General features: G+C 46.3%; 1 protein-coding gene across 1 annotated transcript; it reads right to left on the bottom strand.

Annotated features, from left to right (window-relative positions):
* Positions 1-704: 704 nt before the first annotated feature.
* On the bottom strand, positions 705-17,966 carry EFHC1 (EF-hand domain containing 1). The gene is made up of 11 exons (XM_005424947.2): positions 17,844-17,966; positions 12,639-12,860; positions 10,726-11,013; positions 8,842-8,991; positions 7,605-7,797; positions 7,153-7,373; positions 6,305-6,445; positions 4,937-5,150; positions 4,454-4,601; positions 3,431-3,632; positions 705-1,176 (listed from the first exon to the last, which is right to left on the bottom strand). The coding sequence occupies exons 1-11, from the start codon at positions 17,964-17,966 to the stop codon at positions 1,051-1,053; spliced, it is 2,028 nt and encodes a 675-aa protein (XP_005425004.1). The 3' UTR covers positions 705-1,050.
* Positions 17,967-17,972: the final 6 nt, after the last annotated feature.

The raw sequence follows: 17,972 nt of genomic DNA, 5'->3' as shown, positions 1-17,972 counted from the left end.
TCTCTTGAAATCTGAGATGGACCAGAGATCCCTGGAATGATCCTTGGTCTGGGTGAGCAGCAGCACAAAACAGGCCCAGAAGGGAAGAGCAGTGACCTTTCCAAACAAGGGGAGCCAGGAGGGAGCTGTCACGTGGAGACTCTCAGCTGTCTGAGGGGAAGTGGGAATCCATGGCACAAAAGCTGATTTAAAGCAGCATTTTGTTCCAGAGAGCTTTGTTCTCTGTGTGTGTGACAGCTGCCTTTTCTGGGTGCTCCATGGCAACACCTGGCAGGTGTCACTTGGGGTGAGAAGGCTCCTGCCTCGTTACCTTCACAGGGAGATGAGTAACGGAGCACAGGTGTCATAGCTATTGCCATGCCAACTGCCCATGTTCCCTTCTCCTTGGAGACCTGTCTGGTGAGATCACAGGTGGATAAGGTGGGTTTAGATGGGATCTCAGTCCTAAAACCATTCTCCCAACTTCCTGTTGAAAAATGCAGAGCTGCTGTCAGCAGATTTGTGTCCAGACCCCTGTTCCCTCTAGATAACTAAACTCACCACCATTAACCCACTCTGAGTAGACCCAGAATGACAATTTGTGGGTTTCCCTCCTCACCCTTATTTTAATACTTAGCTATTCCAGCCATTCTATTTAAAACAGACTTTTGGACACATTTATAGCAACTGCAGTTTTATTGCAATTTTAATAACAAGCTGGCAGTCTTCACTACTTGAAGGTGAAAGGCCCATCTGAGAGAAACCTGGAGTGGTTTTCACTCCAGGCTCCAGAGAGCTTTAGCTCTCTAAGGTACTGCACTAAAAGGTTGAGAAAATAACAGAAGAACCTGACTGTGGTTCTCAGAATTATTTTTTTTCTCTCCTATAAGTTTCATTTCAACATCCAGAGCAGTTGTGGGATTTGAGTTTAGGAGTAGCTAAAAGGACAGGGAGAGGTTAAGAAGGAAAAGAAGTTAACATGAAGGTGGAATCAGCTGGGTCTGTAAAAGGGGGAGGGGGAGAGTGAAGCAAGGGGGAAAACCAGAACATCCTTTTTGAAGTACAATATATTCAAGTCAGCTGAGAATTCAACTGCTGACCCTGTCCTTCAGCTTCTGGGAAGAGATCACTAGGGAAGGCTCGAAGGAAGTCACGGTAGTTTACCTTGTCTTCATCACAGGAACAGTAGTCAATCAGCTGTGGGGACAAAACACACAGCAAACACCATAAAGAGTTGGAAAAGGCTGTAAAATTGGGGTTGTTTTTAAGGGAAACTGCCCAGAGTTCTCCTTGTGTGACAGAGCAGGAGATATTATTCCCCCATGTTGATTTCCCCATGCTGGTAGTCCTAAATCACATGTAAACTTGGAATCATAGAACCATTGAGGATTGAAAAGACCTACAAGATCATTGAGTCCAACCTTTAGATCATCAAGTCCAACCATTTAAGGATTGAACTTGATGATCTAAGGGTTGGACTTGATGATCTAAAGGTTCAAGTCCAGCCTTGAATGCCTATAAGATGACACTAATCTATGCAAGGAGAAAAGTTAAAGTGTTTGAGTTTAATCCTGATTTCCTTCTGGGCCTCACCAGAGTGGCAAGAGAGCCACAAAAATACAAAGCATGGCCACAGACTGAGATGGGCCACAGGAAATCTTGCAGAAATCCCTGCCAAAAGTAGGGTGGGAGCAGTGTATGTGAACAGTCACTGTTCCTTGGTGTCACTTCGGTGTATGGCATAAAGGGGAGACACAGATAATTGAGCTTGGTGACAGCCCCACTAATGAGCCAGTTCTGGTGTCCGTGCCTGACCCTGCATTGTGTTACAGAGCCACAGCCTTTGTGTGCTGCAGGGGAAGAAAGAAGGCTTTTGTTTCTTTGATTGCATAACTAATCTCCTTCTGACACCCAGCGAGATGGAAAAGGTCTAATATCACAATTCCTTGAAAGGATTCCTCTTTCCCGTGTCGCCTGGAGACAGATTCTCTGGGGTTTGCGTCTGTGACTGACAGCTGTGCTCCTCTCCAGGCAGGGAACTCTCTGCCATATGTTTAATTTATAGTTCTGCCACACTTCCCAGGGCTCTGGGAACACTGGGATTAAGATTTCAGGAGAGGAGATGGATGTTTTTAGTGCATAGGTCCTAGACTGGGGCCCAAACGTGGGAGTTTAGCTTCAATTGTCACAGGTTCTCCACATAATTTTAGGAATGTTACTTCTCTCCCACCCTCAGAGTGGAGCAGGGATTGTCACCCCACTGTAAATTCCTCAGGGCAGAGTGAGCTCTGATGAACTCTGGTACAGCAAAGCCCTGGGTGCTTGTCAGGACCTTTATTCATCCTACATTCAGAGACACAAATCCCCTGCCCATGCACCTTTCTAAGCATGGCTGTGATGCTCACAGTGGACTGCTTTAGAAAAGTTTTTGTTTTAGCAGGGGAAATAACTCCCTCTGATTTCTAGATTTCTCTAAAGTCTGACCCCCTCCTTTTTGACCACTAATCTACAGCCCATCACATGATGCTGAGGAAACATCCTTGCCAGTCATATTCCTCCTCCATCCTCACTGCAGGAATTTTTCCCTCAGTCTCCCTCACACTTTTTAGTTTGCAGACTAGGCAAAGACTGTGATCTCCATGTGCTGCTTGTTGCTCATAGTGCCCAGCAAATGTTAACCAGGGTGTTATGCTTCTAAAATAATAATAATAGTAATAGTAATAGTAATAGTAATAGTAATAATAATAATAAATTATTACATTACATTACATTATATATTATTATATTTTACTATTTATTATATATTGTATCAATTATATTTTTATATATATGATATATATTACAATAATATCATTATTTATTGCCATTTAAATAACAATTATAATTATGAAATATATCTAATAACAAAAATAATTTATATATTATAGTTATTAATATTTTTTCTTTGAAAATACTTAGTTCTTAGACCAGCAGTTCAGTTGCTGTTGAATCCAGAATGTCTCTAAGCTTTCCTAAGGCAGATTCCTTGAACACCTCAGGGTCTACTCAATCCCAGCTGTGCTTAAGCCATCACAGACACTCCAAGCTCTGCAGGAGCCTGTCCCTGATCTCTGTCATGATTCCTGATCTCTATCATGATGCATGACCTCTCCTACTCATCCAAGACCTGAATCAGCAGAAATTTTCACACATTACAGTGCAGCCAAACATGGGGGGCAACCTGGATAACATTTTTCCCCTTTTCCTTAGAGGACAGCAATTATTATCTCCTCTAAGACACAGGCTCAGTCCAACAGCTCAGCAGTTTTCCTAAACTGGCACTCTCTTGCCCTTTTCTTCAATTTGTTCCCCTTTGAAGGCTAGAGCAGCTGGTTAGGGTTGGTTTTTAGAAGATCTTTTGGAAGAGCCATAGGAGGGGAATTCCACACGCACAGCACCCCTTCCATCTGACCTTTTTAAGAAGAATGGTGCTGGTTGGCACGTTGAACCTGTCACAAAGAGTTAAAAATCTTGTTTTATCCAGGAAGCCAGAGCCCTCCGTGTCACAATGATGAAATGCCTCATGAAACTGCCTGGTGTTAAAGGGCTCTTGGCGTTTCAGTTCTTTCTGAACTTCCACAATTAAATCATCCAGGTCCTTCTTGGGGAAGCCACTGCAGAAGAAAACAATAACAGGATTTCATGTAAAAACTCATTTTGGCAGCCTAACTGTGACACTTGAGTAAAAAAAGAGCATTTCCCTGCATGCTCCACAGTGTCAGAAACTGTGGAAAACTTGTGTTTCAACCAGAGCCATGATATAACTGCCTCCAAACCATGTTCTGAGATAACAGAGTTGTTACTGGGTCACACAGACTGGGTCCAGACAGCTAAAAGGAGGATGTGGTCTAGGCTCTGATGGGCTGATAAGCAAAGAAGGAATAAATGCCCTAAAAAAGACTCCTCCCACCACCTGCTGAGCCTGCAACCATCAAGCAGCTCAAGTTGGCAGCATCTGTTACAGTCAACTGATGCTTTTTTGGGAAAGTATGTGTTCACCATCTGAAAATTATGTCCCCCCACAAAATGAAAGTGTTGAAGTGTTGCTTGGAGCAACCTGAGATAGTGGAAGATGTCCCTGCCCATGGCAGGGGTTGGACTGAGCTGATCTTTAAGGTCCTTCCAAACCAAGCCATTTTGTGGTTCTGTGATTTTGGCTGGCAGTCCAAACACTTCTTGAGCTCAGCCTTGGTGCTGTGACCACTTCTCTGTCTGTGCTGCTGAGCCAGAGCTGTCCCAGGAGGTTTTTGGGCCAGCAACAGCCACAATATTTTACTGTACACACCTCACACCCTCTGGATGTGCCCAAACACAGCCTCTTGGAGCATCAGAACCACCAGCAGAGCAGGAGGCTGGAGCCCAGGGAGGCTGCTGAAAATGCCCTTAGCCTTATTTAGCCTTATTTAGCTCCACCACCCCATTCTTTGTAGCCTACCTGCTGGTAGTCTCCACCACCACCTTCCGTGGGAGGAAATGATCCCTTATGGATTGCACTGTGGCTGCAGGGAAACTCTCTGCATTTCTCTCCAAATAATTAAGCACATATTCATCAGCATCAGTGATAATAAACCTGTGGCCAAACACTAGGGGAGGAACATTAAAGAAGTAGTGTTACTTATGGTTTAGCATGGGTTAAAGTAATTTTGTCATCCAGGAGGGAGCAGGATTCCCCTCCTGTGGCTGGGCTCAGCTTTGAGCCAGCTTTGCTATTTGTTTCACTTCTTGAAGGAAGAATAATTTCAGTGATTGAAAGGCTCAAACATTCACAGTAACAAAGTTATATCAATATACACCAGCTGCTAATATGGAAACTCAAATGTGAGGAGACCCAGAAGCAGCAGATCTTTCAAGTGAAGGAAAAGATATGCAATAAATGACATTTCAGAGCAGAGTATTATAAATCCAGGCTGGATTTTACCTTCAATTGTAGAACCAATGGTGAAGTCAGAGGGCTCATAGTATATGGGATTCTCTGGAGTAGACCCTGGCTTGGTAACTTTGGTCCTTCTTAAGTATTTGCCTCCAGTGATGCCAGAGTTTCTGACTGGGGGTTCATAGATGCTGATAGTGTCATCGGCAAGGAAATAAGAGAGGATGAAACGACGATTTTTGTCCTCAGGCACTGGTGATTCCTAGAGAAAAGGTAGCAGGTTTGGAACAGAGTATTTGAACCAGGTTTTCCTTGCCTGGGGTGCTTAGGAGTACCTAGTAACTCATCCATAAGCACCCAGAGCTTTTTTTACAGCTGACTAAACAAAGCACTTGATGTGCTGACATAGCATAACAAAGCACTAGACAGCACTCAGGATCTGAATTTTCAAAGGTTACTTGCTTTACTCAAGCCACTGAAGCAGAATCTGGGTTGAAGTTACCAAATATATTCAGTGTTTCCACAGCCTGAGTAATCTGAGAGAAATCCTTCCTCTATCCTATATGGAATGATTCATCCCAGAGAGGCTGTAAAATTCAGTTTTAAATTACATTTTTTCATTATGCTGAGTGCCTGAGAGAGGCTGGTGCTGTTTCAGCCCTTAGTCACAGGAAGTCACTCCCCTGACACACCAGTGAATTTACTTGCTTAGCTTAAAGCTAAGTGGATCTTAACTCCTCAGCTGTGACCTTTAGGGAACTCCTGCACAATAGGGAAAAGAAACCAGAGTGTTTGGAGAGGGCAGGCACAAGGCAACACAGGAAATGCCATCGCTGCTGCTGGATGTGCCAGAGGCTCCTTGCATAAACCAGCTGTAAAGCTGCCACAAAGGCCATGACCTGGGTGCTGTAGTGGGTGGAAAACACCATTCTCATGGATTTTCCAGCTTCTACACCAGCATTGGCTGCTCTGCTAGGACAGCTCCTTGCTGGCTGCTGCATCCAGGACTAGCCTGGAGAAGGACAGGGGCTGGAGCCAGCAGCAGAGACATCAAGAACTGGCTGGTGGCAGTGGTGGCAGGCAGGCAGTGGCACAGTGCCCAGTGCAGGCTGCTTCAGCCAGGGCCATCTGTCATGCAGCACTGGCAGAGGGAGTTTTTCCATAAATGGCTGTGGGTTTGTAGTAGGTCTGGTCTGTACTTTCTGGCCTTATTTTTATTTTTTTTTTCTAGTTTTTTGAGCTATCAATTGTCACAGCAAGCACACAATAACCCCATGGCATCCCCCCAGGGACACTCCTGTTGGCTTGAGGAGCTCTCTTTTCTCACTGACACAAAGGAGAGTTTGCCAACAGCCTTGTCTGGGCAGGCTGCTCCTCCCATCCTCCTGGCACTATTCCACCAAGGGAAACACTTACCAGGGCCACCTGGTACCGCAGGACCTTGAGATTATTCTCCAGCATCTTAATGATATCTTTCCGCGGAGGCTTTGGAAACAGACTAAGGCAGTTCTGGAGAGAGTCTTCAGGGATGCCAAAACCATTGTAGGGAGGAATTACCTGCATCCAGAGGAGATATCAATCACAAGACAGTTGCAACTAAGAACAAGACAAAGTCTACAAGAGTTAGCAAAGCTCATCAGATTTGGAAGGAAATATTCTGCCACCAGGTAGGAAGAGCTGTGACATCCTGCCCAGTAGAGGTGGTTGATACCAGCCTGGCCATGTGCTGTATTTAATGAAAATATAAGAGGATTAAGCAAATCTGAAACTCAGAAAGCCACAGCAAAGTAATTTCTCTGATTTAAGAGGTTATGGCTATATTAAAGAACCATAGAATGGTTTGGGTTGAAAAGGACCTTAAAATCATCCAGTTCCAACTAAACCTTCCTGTGCACAGGAACTCAGCCATCAAATGGTTACACTGGTAACCTAATCCCCATCATGTTTGTGGTCCAAGCCACAACTCCAAACTTCTGGGCTCAGTTTGGGAGGTAACAAGGGCTGTGACCATCCTCAGTAGGCAGTTTGGACTTGGCAATACTGTTCTGAAGAGTGAGGGAGATTTCAGTAGTATGAGTGCAGCCAGACTTTCATTTTTATACCGATTATGACCATTCTTGCCTTGTCTTTTTCAAGTTGATTTTTTTCTTCAAGCTGAACTTGTTTTCTACAGGTTCTTACTAAGCTGAACTTCTACTTTACTATAAGAGCTTACAGCAACTGCTTCCTTTCCTGCCTTCTTTTGAGAAGTTTGTTTGCAGTACCTGTGGAACCTTTTCAAGTGGTTTCTTGTTTACATCCACTGGCTGGAAGTCTGTGATGCCATATTTTTCACGATAGAAGTCCTGGGTGAACTTGTCACAATCATAGATGAAGAAGGTGCGTCCAAGGAGGGTGACAGTTTTGCCAATAGCAAAATCTTTGGGTGAGTACCACTCTTGTACCTCATGGTCCGTGATCTCCAGCACACAGCTTGGGAAGTTCTCTAAGGACAAGGGAGCAGAAGGAAAAATAAATTAATCAGGGAGATGTTAACATTTCCTAATGAAAATGGATATAAAAGCAAGTTGTATAAATAGCTACAGGGAGATGCTACCACTGCTGTCCTGCCACTGTTTCCCAAAAGATAAAGAATTTAGTGACCATCTGAAGAACTGTTTTTTGACCATGAAATAATGACACCTTAGCACAGATGGATGTGTCAATCTAAACTTACTGTTCTTGTCTGCAAAGATTTTGGGCAAGCGCTGGCGTCTCATCAGTACCGGGAACGGGTCCCTCCCATCATTTCTCTTGTGCACTTCCCGAACCTCCACTGTGTCATCTGCCAAGAAGTAATGGATGATGCAGGGATGGTGATCACCAAAGGCACAGTTGGTGTCATCCCATATGGCATAGAAGCGAAGCACCTGGGGTGGAGGAAAAAAAAGCAGACAAACATGGATCAGAATGATCTTTTGCTGCTGCAGAAATCAAACTCATCACACTGAGATACTCAAGAGTTCTCCAAGTTTCAGCTCCTGAAGAAAGAGGAGAGACACAGGGAGAATTTATTCAGAGCAAGGGGCATTTGTGTTTATCTGAAATTGTCTGCTCTGGCAGCTGGCATCAATATTTTGGGGGAGCAGAGGAGTGGATGCAGCAAGACCATTCCTAATAGAAGTGCATCTGGCTGCTAAATTCCAGAGGCAGGTGGCTTATCTCATCCCAACAGAAAGCAAGAGAGTAATGGATGATATTGAGCACAGGCTCTGCAATCCAAAGAGGAGCTGTTTACAAGGCACAAAGCCCAGAAAAAAGCATAAAAGGTTTTGTTTCTCACTAAAGCCAAGAAAGGAGCAAATCTGGAGTCTGTTCAGCAAACTGAGACAATTTAGAATAAGTGAGGTTGCAGACTCTCACAAGACCTGGGTTTCAATAGCACATATTCACTGTAATCACAGGATCTTTTAGGTTGGAAGATCGTTGAGTCCAACCTCTGACTGACCCCCATCCTGTCACCCTGCACAGAGCACTGAGTGCCATTTCTAGTCATTCCTTGGACACCTCCAGGGATGTGGATTCCACCACCTCCCTGGGCAGTCTGTTCCAATGTCTAATTACCCTTTCTGTGAAGAAATTCTTCCTGATTGAACCCAAACCTCCCCTTCCACAACTTGAGGCCACTTCCAGTGCTCTCTCTGGTTGCCTGGGAGAAGATCCTGACCCTCACCTGGCTGTCCCCTCCCATCAGGGAGTTGTGCAGAGCCTGAAAGACCCCCCTTGAGCCTCCTTTCCTCCAGGCTGAGCCCCTTTCCCAGCTCCTGGTGCTCCAGTCCCTTCCCTGGACACACTCCAGCCCCTCAATGTCTTTCCTAAAGTGAAGGACCCAGACCAGGACCAGGACTGGAGGTGCCTCACCAGTGTGATGTGGGTAATTATTCAATAATTTGTGTAATCCCCAGCTCTCTCACCTTTGTGTCATAGGCCAGGAACTGCCTGAAGGGGTCAGGACCTGTGGGCACGATGCGTTTTTGCACAGGCATCTGACGCTGCTCTGTGTAAGGATCCGAAACCAACTCCTCTGGAGGGTTCACTACAATTCCTTGGCTCTCCAGGAACACCTAGGAAGGTCATCTGAGGTGTTAGTGCTGGCAGGAGTTCTGAAGGTAAGAGGTGACTAGAGGTTACAGGTGGGCTGGGATGAGTGAGGGCATAATTCTGCAAGTTCAATTCTCACAGAGAATTCTATGGCAACAGCAAAATACAACAGATGACAAATACATTTGTTTAAGCTGCTTCTTATCTTTGCTTACCCTTTAATTAATCAGAGCAGTTCTGTCCTGAACATCCTAACTCAGATTTCACTTGAGCACAGTTTTCCTTGGCCTTAGGGCTTTAAATGGAAGATAGCTGTCAGTTGGTCTCTTTTATGTAAATGGAAAAGATTAAATTGCTGTATAAACACAGATGTAGTCAGCCTGAGTTTGCAATAATTTAGGGTTGTGTCAGATAGTTAGAAGAAGCTAGTGTCTCCCAGAATAGGCACATCAAGACCCTTCAGGCACAAGGAGATGTGTCAGTGGCAGCTTCATTCCATCTTTCAGCAGTACTTTTCCCACAGAAAGAGTGCAATCTGCTTGCTTATAAAGGGATTTTTTGCTTACCTTGGACCATGAACAAAATTCAGGGTGCTACTCGTGGACTTGCATCAGTCACCCAAAACAATCTCTGAAGTCAAGGGACTTTGTTCCCTTTTTGGCTTTGGGAAGTGGTCCATGAAAACATTCAGCCCAGGAAGCACCTATGCAAACATCTCCCACAGGAATATGAGATCCCCCTGGAGACTCACAAGGCAAGTTCACACTTTTCACTATTTTCTGGTCTGGAAGATGTCAGTAAATGATAAAGACACTACTGGCCTTGAGATGTAGACCCATGTAGCTCATTCCATGTTTTCCATCAATATTAACATGAGGACCAGCTCTTTATTTGATGTGGGCTGACTTGAACAGTCACCAGTTCCAGCAGAGCTGGCCCCACAGCCACATTTATACCAACATACTACACATGCTTGGGAACATTCCGGGGCGCTGAGGCCAACTGACAAGGAAAAGCCTGGACCTAAACTCTTCCAGCCTCCAGGACAGGGTGACTGCATGTAACCCACCTGCTGGGAATGGTCCCTGGAGCAGTCTAACTCCTGGCCTGGAAGAATAGTAGCTGACCAGGGATGAGATTTTACTGGGGACAATCTAGCAGAATACCAGCATACTGGTAATTCTTATTTCTTGTTATTGGATCATTATTATCTCATTTACTGGTACAGAAATAGCCAGAAATAGAAAAGCAGGCAATGAGTAAGCTTTCTTAGAAAGGTCAGTTCATACCATGATTCTCAACTCATGGATCATGAATTGGCTGTGGATGTGTGCAGAGTTACTGCTTGTATTCCTTTCCACTGTTCCTAGCAGAGGAATATGAAATCAGAAAAGAGTCAGGATCACTAATTTCCCTCTCATGAATGCACAATGTTTCATCTGGACTCCAATCAGTTAAACTGCCCAGACAGGAACTTAGAATTTGTATTGTAAAGAGAAGTCCTGAGGACAAAGGATTGTCTCCCAGCAGTCCTGGGGCAAAAATCCTGAGCACCTTACTTGCCCTCAGCAGTTGTCATACCCTGAAGTCCCCTTTGGCCTGAAAAAAAGAAATCTACACAAAAAGCACAATGAAAGACTGTGAGCACCCATATAACAAAAGCTACAGCTGCAAACTGCTAGACTCTCAGAGGTAATTAAACCCCTGCATTCCCAGGATCTGGGAGTGTTTCTGTCAGTGCTCTCCCTAGCACACACCTTGGTGAAGGAGTCGCAGTTGACCAGGCGGTAGGTCCGGCCGTAGATGGTGAGGTCGATGCCCACGTTCAGATCCTTCCAGTGGTAATAATCCCCATGCACATTCTTGGGCACCCGGTGGCGTCTCATGAGTTTGCCTTGGAGCAGCCCTGAGTTCTTCATCTTGGGCTCGATGATGCACATGCTGTCATCCTCCAGGTAGTAGTAGATGCACACCTGGCGGATCCGGTAATGCTCCTCTGCGGAGATAGCAACTTCCTCCATGAAGTAGGCATCGAACTTCAAAACCTGCCCAAGGCACAACACAGCAAAGGGAGAGAGAAAGAAACAATTTGAACACCATGACTAGTCTATCAAGGCAAATAATTTATTTGTTATTTGCTTTGGTGGTGTAAAATTACTGGATTTGATTCTAAAAGTCTTCAGAGACAACTGTGGCCTAATCTGTGAGCGACAGCAGAGGCACCACGAGTGCTTTTATTAAGATGTGTCTTTTGCAAATTCGGTGTGCCTGAGACAAGTGTAAAAATACAGCCTTTTCCCTACTTTTCAATAACCTGCTGTTTCACCTACTACCAGGTGCTTGGCTGCTGACAGTAATCTACTTTACTGACAGACAGCTTTTTAGCTTTTTTGCCAGCTTTACAGCCCTGATTTAGGGAAGTTATGCACAGATTTTAGTAAAGAGTTCAACCACATCTGAAAGGGGTCATCATTTTAAGGCCAGGTTCTGAGCAACCTGGGATAGCAGAAGGTATCCCTACCCATGGCAGGGAGGCTGGAACAAGATGATCTTTAAGGTCCCTTTCCATGATCTGAAGTCACATCTATTCAGCACTGACAGCAAAAACTGATTTGTGCTGGGGAAACAAGGAAACTAATCAGTCAGTCTCTCTGCTTGCCAGAAGTAGGAGGAATATTCCCTCAAAGATTATTCAATGCCCTTAAGAAGGTGCAGGTGGCCAATCATGCCTTGCATACCCAGCCTACACCAGCCCAGAGGCCAGGATAATTAAGAGATGATAAAGCCAGCAAGTTCCTATCAGTCAGCAAAGTGCCCCACAAGGGATTGTGACATCCCCAGCAGCTCCTGCTGCTCCTGTGGCTTGAAGGAAGGGGCAGAGAAGGATCTGACAGATTAACCAGCAACATTTACATTGCTCTGAAGGAACAGCCTCAGCAATTAACAGAGCACATCTGTTCCCCAGCCTGTGTCAAGGCTGGGCTGAGGGCTGGCTGGCTGCAGACTGCTCTGGCAGGGCTGGCAGCGTGTGGAGCCTGCACGTGCTGAGCTCCCCAGCCCTGCAGCTCCCACTGCAGCAGCTGCTCCACCCCTGGCTGCGGGCTGCAGCTTGGGCCATTGGCACACTGAAAACCAAGGGTCAGCTCAGGGCTGCTCCAAGCAGACACAGAGCCAGCACCCAGTCTGATATGATGACCAAGATGTAACATGGGAAGCACTAATGGAGCAGTTCAGGTTGTGACACGCTGTGGTGACAACACAAGCACCAAGAGACAGACCGTGGTCAAACTGGCTACCAGGGCTCCCACTGCACTGACTTTTCCAGTTAAAGCTCAGTTACAACCTCAATATAATTGTGAAAACACAGAACTCCAGGCTGTGGCTTACAGAGCAATACTCTTAAGCTGGAGCTTTCCAGAGCTAATCAAACCTCTTTTCCAACATCTGCTGGAAATGCTCAAGTGTAACTTGCAGGGAATGTCTTACATGGTTTACGTATTATAATCCTCCTCCCGAGCAAAGAAAGCCTCTTTCAGTCTGGGATTCAGCTGTCTCTGACTAAGGGCTCTGGCATCTGAAAACTGCTGTATGCAGTCCTGTGAACCCTGGAGCTGACTGTTTATGTCTCCGAATTTGGCCAGTGATATTCCTGGAATCAGCTTCTTTATACCTTTTTGTCATAAGCCACGAATGCTGGAGTGAAGCGGGAAGGCGCAGGCCTCTTGACTTGCCCATAGGTCAGTGTGGCTCCCTTGGTGCATAAATCATCTAATTCATCTTGAGAGAGTTGATTTGCAAAGAGTGTTTCCCCACCAACCCCCTCTCTTGGCAGCCGGAAAAAGGCATATCCATTTTTGAAGTCCATTGTCTGGCACCGATGAAAAGATGTTTTCTGTTGGAAGGAAATCCAGCTATCAAAATACTGCATGCATTTAGCAGATATAGCTACTGGAAGCACAAAAAAACCCAGTAAGAGAGCGCAATATCAAGAATGTCTCACCCCACACACATCCCCAGCATTTTATTATAAACGACTGCAGCAGTTATTTAAAATCAGATTTTGTACTTAGGGAAAAAAACAGTGGAAAAACCAGGGAGTGGTGGATGAACAAGGCACGAGTGAACTCAGATCGTTGCACTGCCACAGGCTCTGGAAGAACTTAAATCACCGAATTTCCTGACTGCCACCATAGTCAGTGCCTAGAACAGTGTGTCAGCACTTTATCTGCCCTGGTATTTATCTCACCAGCCCTTTGTTCCCTACCCTATTTGTCAGCAGTACAGAGCACCATGGGACCTCAGTTACTGCCTTATGGTGCTCCCTTCACTCTTGTGCACCCTCTGTGTATTTCATTGTTATTATTTATTTTCTTAACCCTTCCCTGGGCATGATATAAGATTTTCTTTGCTGAGTTAAATCAAGGCATGTCATGCTCAGAGAACTGCAATTATGAAATGTACAAAAGCACAGTAGTTGTTTTATCACCTCTCTACATAGTCATAGACTCATAGAACAGCCTGGGTTGAAAGGGACATTAAAGATTATTCAGTTTCACTCCCTGCCATGGGCAGGGACACCTTCCATTATCTGAGGTTGCTCCAAGCCCCATCCAACCTGGACTTGGCACTTGTGGGGATGAAACAGCCACAGTTTCTCTGGGCAACCTGTGCCAGGCCTCACCACCCTCGTAAAAAACTTCTTCCTTGTATCTAATCTCAATTAAGCCTCTTTGAGTTTAAAACCATCATTCCTGGTCCTGCTGCTACAGGCCCTGCTAAAAAGTTTGTCCCATCTTTCATGAAGCCCCTTTAGGCACTGGAAGGGGCTCTGAGCTCTCCCTGGATCCTTCTCTTCTCCAGGAGATCACCCCCAGTTCTCCCATCCTGGCCCCAGAGCAGAGGGACTCTGAGGTCTCTTTGGATCTTTCTCCAGGAGAACACCCCCAGCTCCCCCAGCATGGCTCGAGAGCAGAGGGGCCAGCTCTTGGAGCATCTCTGTGGCTTCCTCTGGATTTGCTCCAGCAGCTCCATGTCCTGTTTATGCTGAGGACCCCAGATCTGGAGGCAGCTCTGCAGGTGGGGTCTCACCTGAGAGGGGCAGAATCTCCCCTCCCCTGCTGCCCACAGGGGGACCACCCCAGCACATTGTGGGGGTTTCTGGCTTCCAGCCTCTCATCCATCAGCAGCTCCAAGTCCTTCTCCCAGTGCTGCCTTCAACCAGAGCTGTACACAGGACCTGATCTCTGCCAGCCACTCTTGTTCTTCACCACTGAAGAGCAGGGTCAGATTTGAGTGACACCAAAGTGCTCCACTTGCTGCACACTCCAGCACACCTGGCACCTCACCTGCGCTGCAGGAGCCTGCCTGGTGCCACTGGGCTTTCAGCACTTACAGCTCCAGAGAAAGCAGGGGAAATTATGAGTCCCTGATAATAAAACCTCTTGACTTTTGCCAAGTAAAACAGAGTTGTAAGCATTTCTAGTGCTGAGAGAACAAGCTCCAGCTCCTTTTCCAGCCCCAGGCTTGCAGTCAGTCCAACCTCAGGCATGCAAACTGCACTCCCTCCCTTGCCCCTCATGGTTAAGCCTCTAATCTTATTTATACCTTCAAGGCCCCACTCGAATTCCACATAATTCCCTGTTTTCTCTTAAAACTGCTACTATAGATCTTACAATGGAGAGAGCGGTGAGGAAAACAGGTGAAAACGAAGATTTGTCTGAAGACATTTTAGCAGAACATCTCATAAACTGCCACAGAACTGCCACTTCCTTCTGTTAAATAAACACCAAGGGAATGCTGTGGGGAAAAAATATTCAAGGAAAACCAGGAAGTTTGTCTTTAATTTGAGCAATATCAGTGTTTGTCAGAAGTGTGCAGGCTTTTAAGAGCCCACATTTGCCTAAAGAAAGCACCTCATTGGTTCATAAGGCTCCTGAGTGGATAAGCTCTCCCAAAGTGAGCTTGTATGCCAGATAACATCTTCCAGGATTAGGTGACTAATGAAAATTTAAAAGGGAAAACCCAGAATGTAAACTCCTAATCTCAGTTTCTGGCAGTGTTTATCTGAAGAAATTCCACTGAATTAAGTCTTTCTTTTTGCCAAGTCTGTAACACTTCACACAAACACCATTCCCTCTCCCAGTGTCTGTTTCCCTGTCCTGTGAGCACTAAGCAGTAACAACACTTCACTTGAGCACAGAGGTTTTCTTCAGAACTTCTCAGCATTCACTTGCAAACCAAATACTGTGATGCCAGTTTTATGGACCAGAAAACTGCAGATTTCCAAGATGTTATAAATTATTTCAAGGAAATATTATTATCTGATGATAATTCTGAGATAACCTTTATTGCTGGATGGTTATTTGTTATGAACAATTTACTCTATTTACTATTGGAGGACTCAGTTGTCACTGATTTTAGGCCAGGCTGGATGGGCTTGGAGCAATCTGGTGTGTGGAAGGTGTCCCTGCCCATGGCAGATGGTTGGAACAAGATGATCTTTAAGGTCCCTTCCAACCCAAGCCTTTCCATGATTCTGTGACAATGAATTTTCATATAAAAAACTGCATGCAGCCAGGAATGTTTTCTGTTAAAGATGCTCTCCAGGAAGGCTGTAAATTCCTGGTGAGCCCAAACTAGGCATGAAACAACCTCCTTTTTGACTTTTGGGGGGAATTTTTTTAGTATATCAGATAAATAAATGGAAGCATCAGTTCTCTGTGGCACCACTTCTTCAAGAGGACATTGAGAGGATTTGGGGTTATCAGGTCCTTAGGCCCTGGACCATTGGATGGAGAAAAGCAGAGGTTGTTCCTCATTGAGGTATCAGATGCAGAGGATGAGGAGGAGGAAGAGGATGAGATTGCTTTTTCCAGGGAACCTGGGAACAGCTGACAGTGTGTCACTTCCTGGGGATGATCCTGGAAGCTCTGATGACACCAGTTCTGTGGTGGGATACCAGTCCTCTCATCAGGTTATCAGCTTCCAGACCTGCACTGTCAAGGATTCAGTTCTCCAGACAACACCAGGAGAGCAGTTTTGGAAGTATCAGAGCTTTGGAGGAATGGGTATCAGGAAGGTGTTGATTGCCAATGAGACTGGTGACTTCATGTAATAGATAAATTATGTCTGGGAAATAACTATATTGGGATGATTTGGGGGATTAATTCCTAGTGGAGGAATGCTCAAGGTTTGATCAATATTGGTTCTCCTGGCCATATCCAGCTGAGGAGGTATCAGGTGAATTTAAGGAACTTGGTTAAAGACAGTATCAGTATCAGTATCAGTTCAGAGGACTTTGCTTTGGGAAAACTCAGATGGTTCAGAGAAACAGCATTTTTCCTGTTTGGAATTGGGTTTCAGGACTGTAAAGTGATTTGGGGATTTCCCCTGGGGTACCTTATGAACTCTGGGGGAATTATTGTATGGATTCAGGGGAACTGAATATCCAAAGGGGTGAGTTTGCAGACAGGAGTTCTGCAGTTATGGAAAGAGCTTTTGGAATTTCAAATGAGGCTCACAAATGAGGGGGAGGAGGGGTGTGTGTGTCTCTCTCCAAAGCTATCAGGACAAATTCAGGGTTATAAGATGGGTACATGATGCAATGGATTCCTTGGGGAGAAGATTAAAAGTACCAAGTCCCCTTGAAGGTTAGTTCAGGGATACTTGATCCCTTGGGAACAGATTGCAAGGTTCAATACCAGTGGAAGAATTATGTGGGTACCAGGTCTGCTGTGGGTGGGATCAGGAGATACCAGCTGGGTACAGAGGGTTCAGATCCCCCAGAAGTGAGTCCAGCAGGTATTTGGTGGCTTTGGGAAACACCAAGTCCCTGGGGGAGAGTTTAGTGGATATTAAATCTTCTGGGGAGCATCAAATGAGTTCACAGAGCACCAGGTTCTTTGGGGGTACTTTGAGGGTCATGTCCAGGTTCTGGTGAGTTTGAGGTTCCCAGGACATGGGTTCAAAGGACACCAAGTTGTCTGGGGGATATTTGGTGAATACAGGATGTACCAGGCCCCGTGTCTGGCAGGGAATTACAGGATGATCCGAGGGAACAGCAGGTTCCCTTGGTTCATGTTCCCTGAAGAAACTGTCTCCCCCTATACTTTGCTCTTGTGAAACCCCACCTGCAGTGCTGCATCCAGGCTGGGAGCCTAAAACACAACAAATGCAGGGACCTGTTGGAGCGAGTCCAGAGGAAACCATGGAGATGCTCTGGGGGCTGGAGCCCCTCTGCTCTGGAGCCAGGCTGGGAGAGCTGGGGGTGCTCACATGGAGAAGAGAAGAATCCAGGGACACCTTAGAACCCCTTTTGGCGCCTAAAGGAACTCCAGGAGAGCTGGAGAGGAACATGGGACAAGGGCTGGAGAGACAGGACCAGGGGCAATGGCTTCCCACTATCAGAAGGCAGGGTTGGGTGGGATATTGGGAAGGAATTGTTCCCTGTGAGGGTGGTGAGGCCCTGGCACAGGGTATCCACAGAAGCTGTGTCCGTCCCTGGATCCCTGGAAGTGTCCAAGGTCAGGCTGGATGGGACCTGGAGCAACCTGGGATTGTGGGAGGTATCCCTGCCCATGGCAGGAGGTGGAATGGGATGAGCTTTAAGGTCTTCTAACCCAAACCATTCCACGATCCTATGAATATTGTTGAGTTCAGGGGTCCCAAGACTCCCGTGGATTTAGAGCAAAGCCTGAGGGAGTACCAGATTCACAGAGAGTGTCTCCAGGGGATACCAGGTACCACCTGAAGCGGGTGCGGGGAGGTGCAGAGGCCCGTTCTGAGGTCACCCCTCAGGGGGCACCCTCCAGGCCAGCCCGCTTTGGTCCGGGGGGGCCTCCCGTGGGAAGGGGGTACAGTGGGCTGGCGCGCTCACCGTGGGGTCCTTGATGGCGCAGCCGGGGAGGAAGGGCAGCCCCGGCTCGGGCACGATCGGGGGCCCTGTGCATGTCCCCGGCTGTATCCCCGGCCCCGGCCCCGGCTCCGGCCCCGAGCTCATGGCGGC

This window comes from Geospiza fortis, unplaced genomic scaffold (assembly GCF_000277835.1).
Source record: "Geospiza fortis unplaced genomic scaffold, GeoFor_1.0 scaffold106, whole genome shotgun sequence".
Taxonomy (NCBI): Eukaryota; Metazoa; Chordata; class Aves; order Passeriformes; family Thraupidae; genus Geospiza; species Geospiza fortis.
The sequence above is the reverse complement of the archived record's forward strand: the minus strand, read 5'-3'. Positions and strand labels throughout refer to the sequence as shown.

Coding starts and splice junctions, on each gene's coding strand:
- EFHC1 (XM_005424947.2), bottom strand. CDS start 17,966: ATGAGCTCGGGGCCGGAGCCGGGGCCGGGGCCGGGGATACAGCCGGGG. Junction 11,014..12,638: donor TCGTGGCTTATGACAAAAAG/GTATAAAGAAGC, acceptor TGCCTTGGGCAG/GTTTTGAAGTTCGATGCCTA. Junction 6,446..7,152: donor CACTTGAAAAGGTTCCACAG/GTACTGCAAACA, acceptor CTCTGGATGCAG/GTAATTCCTCCCTACAATGG.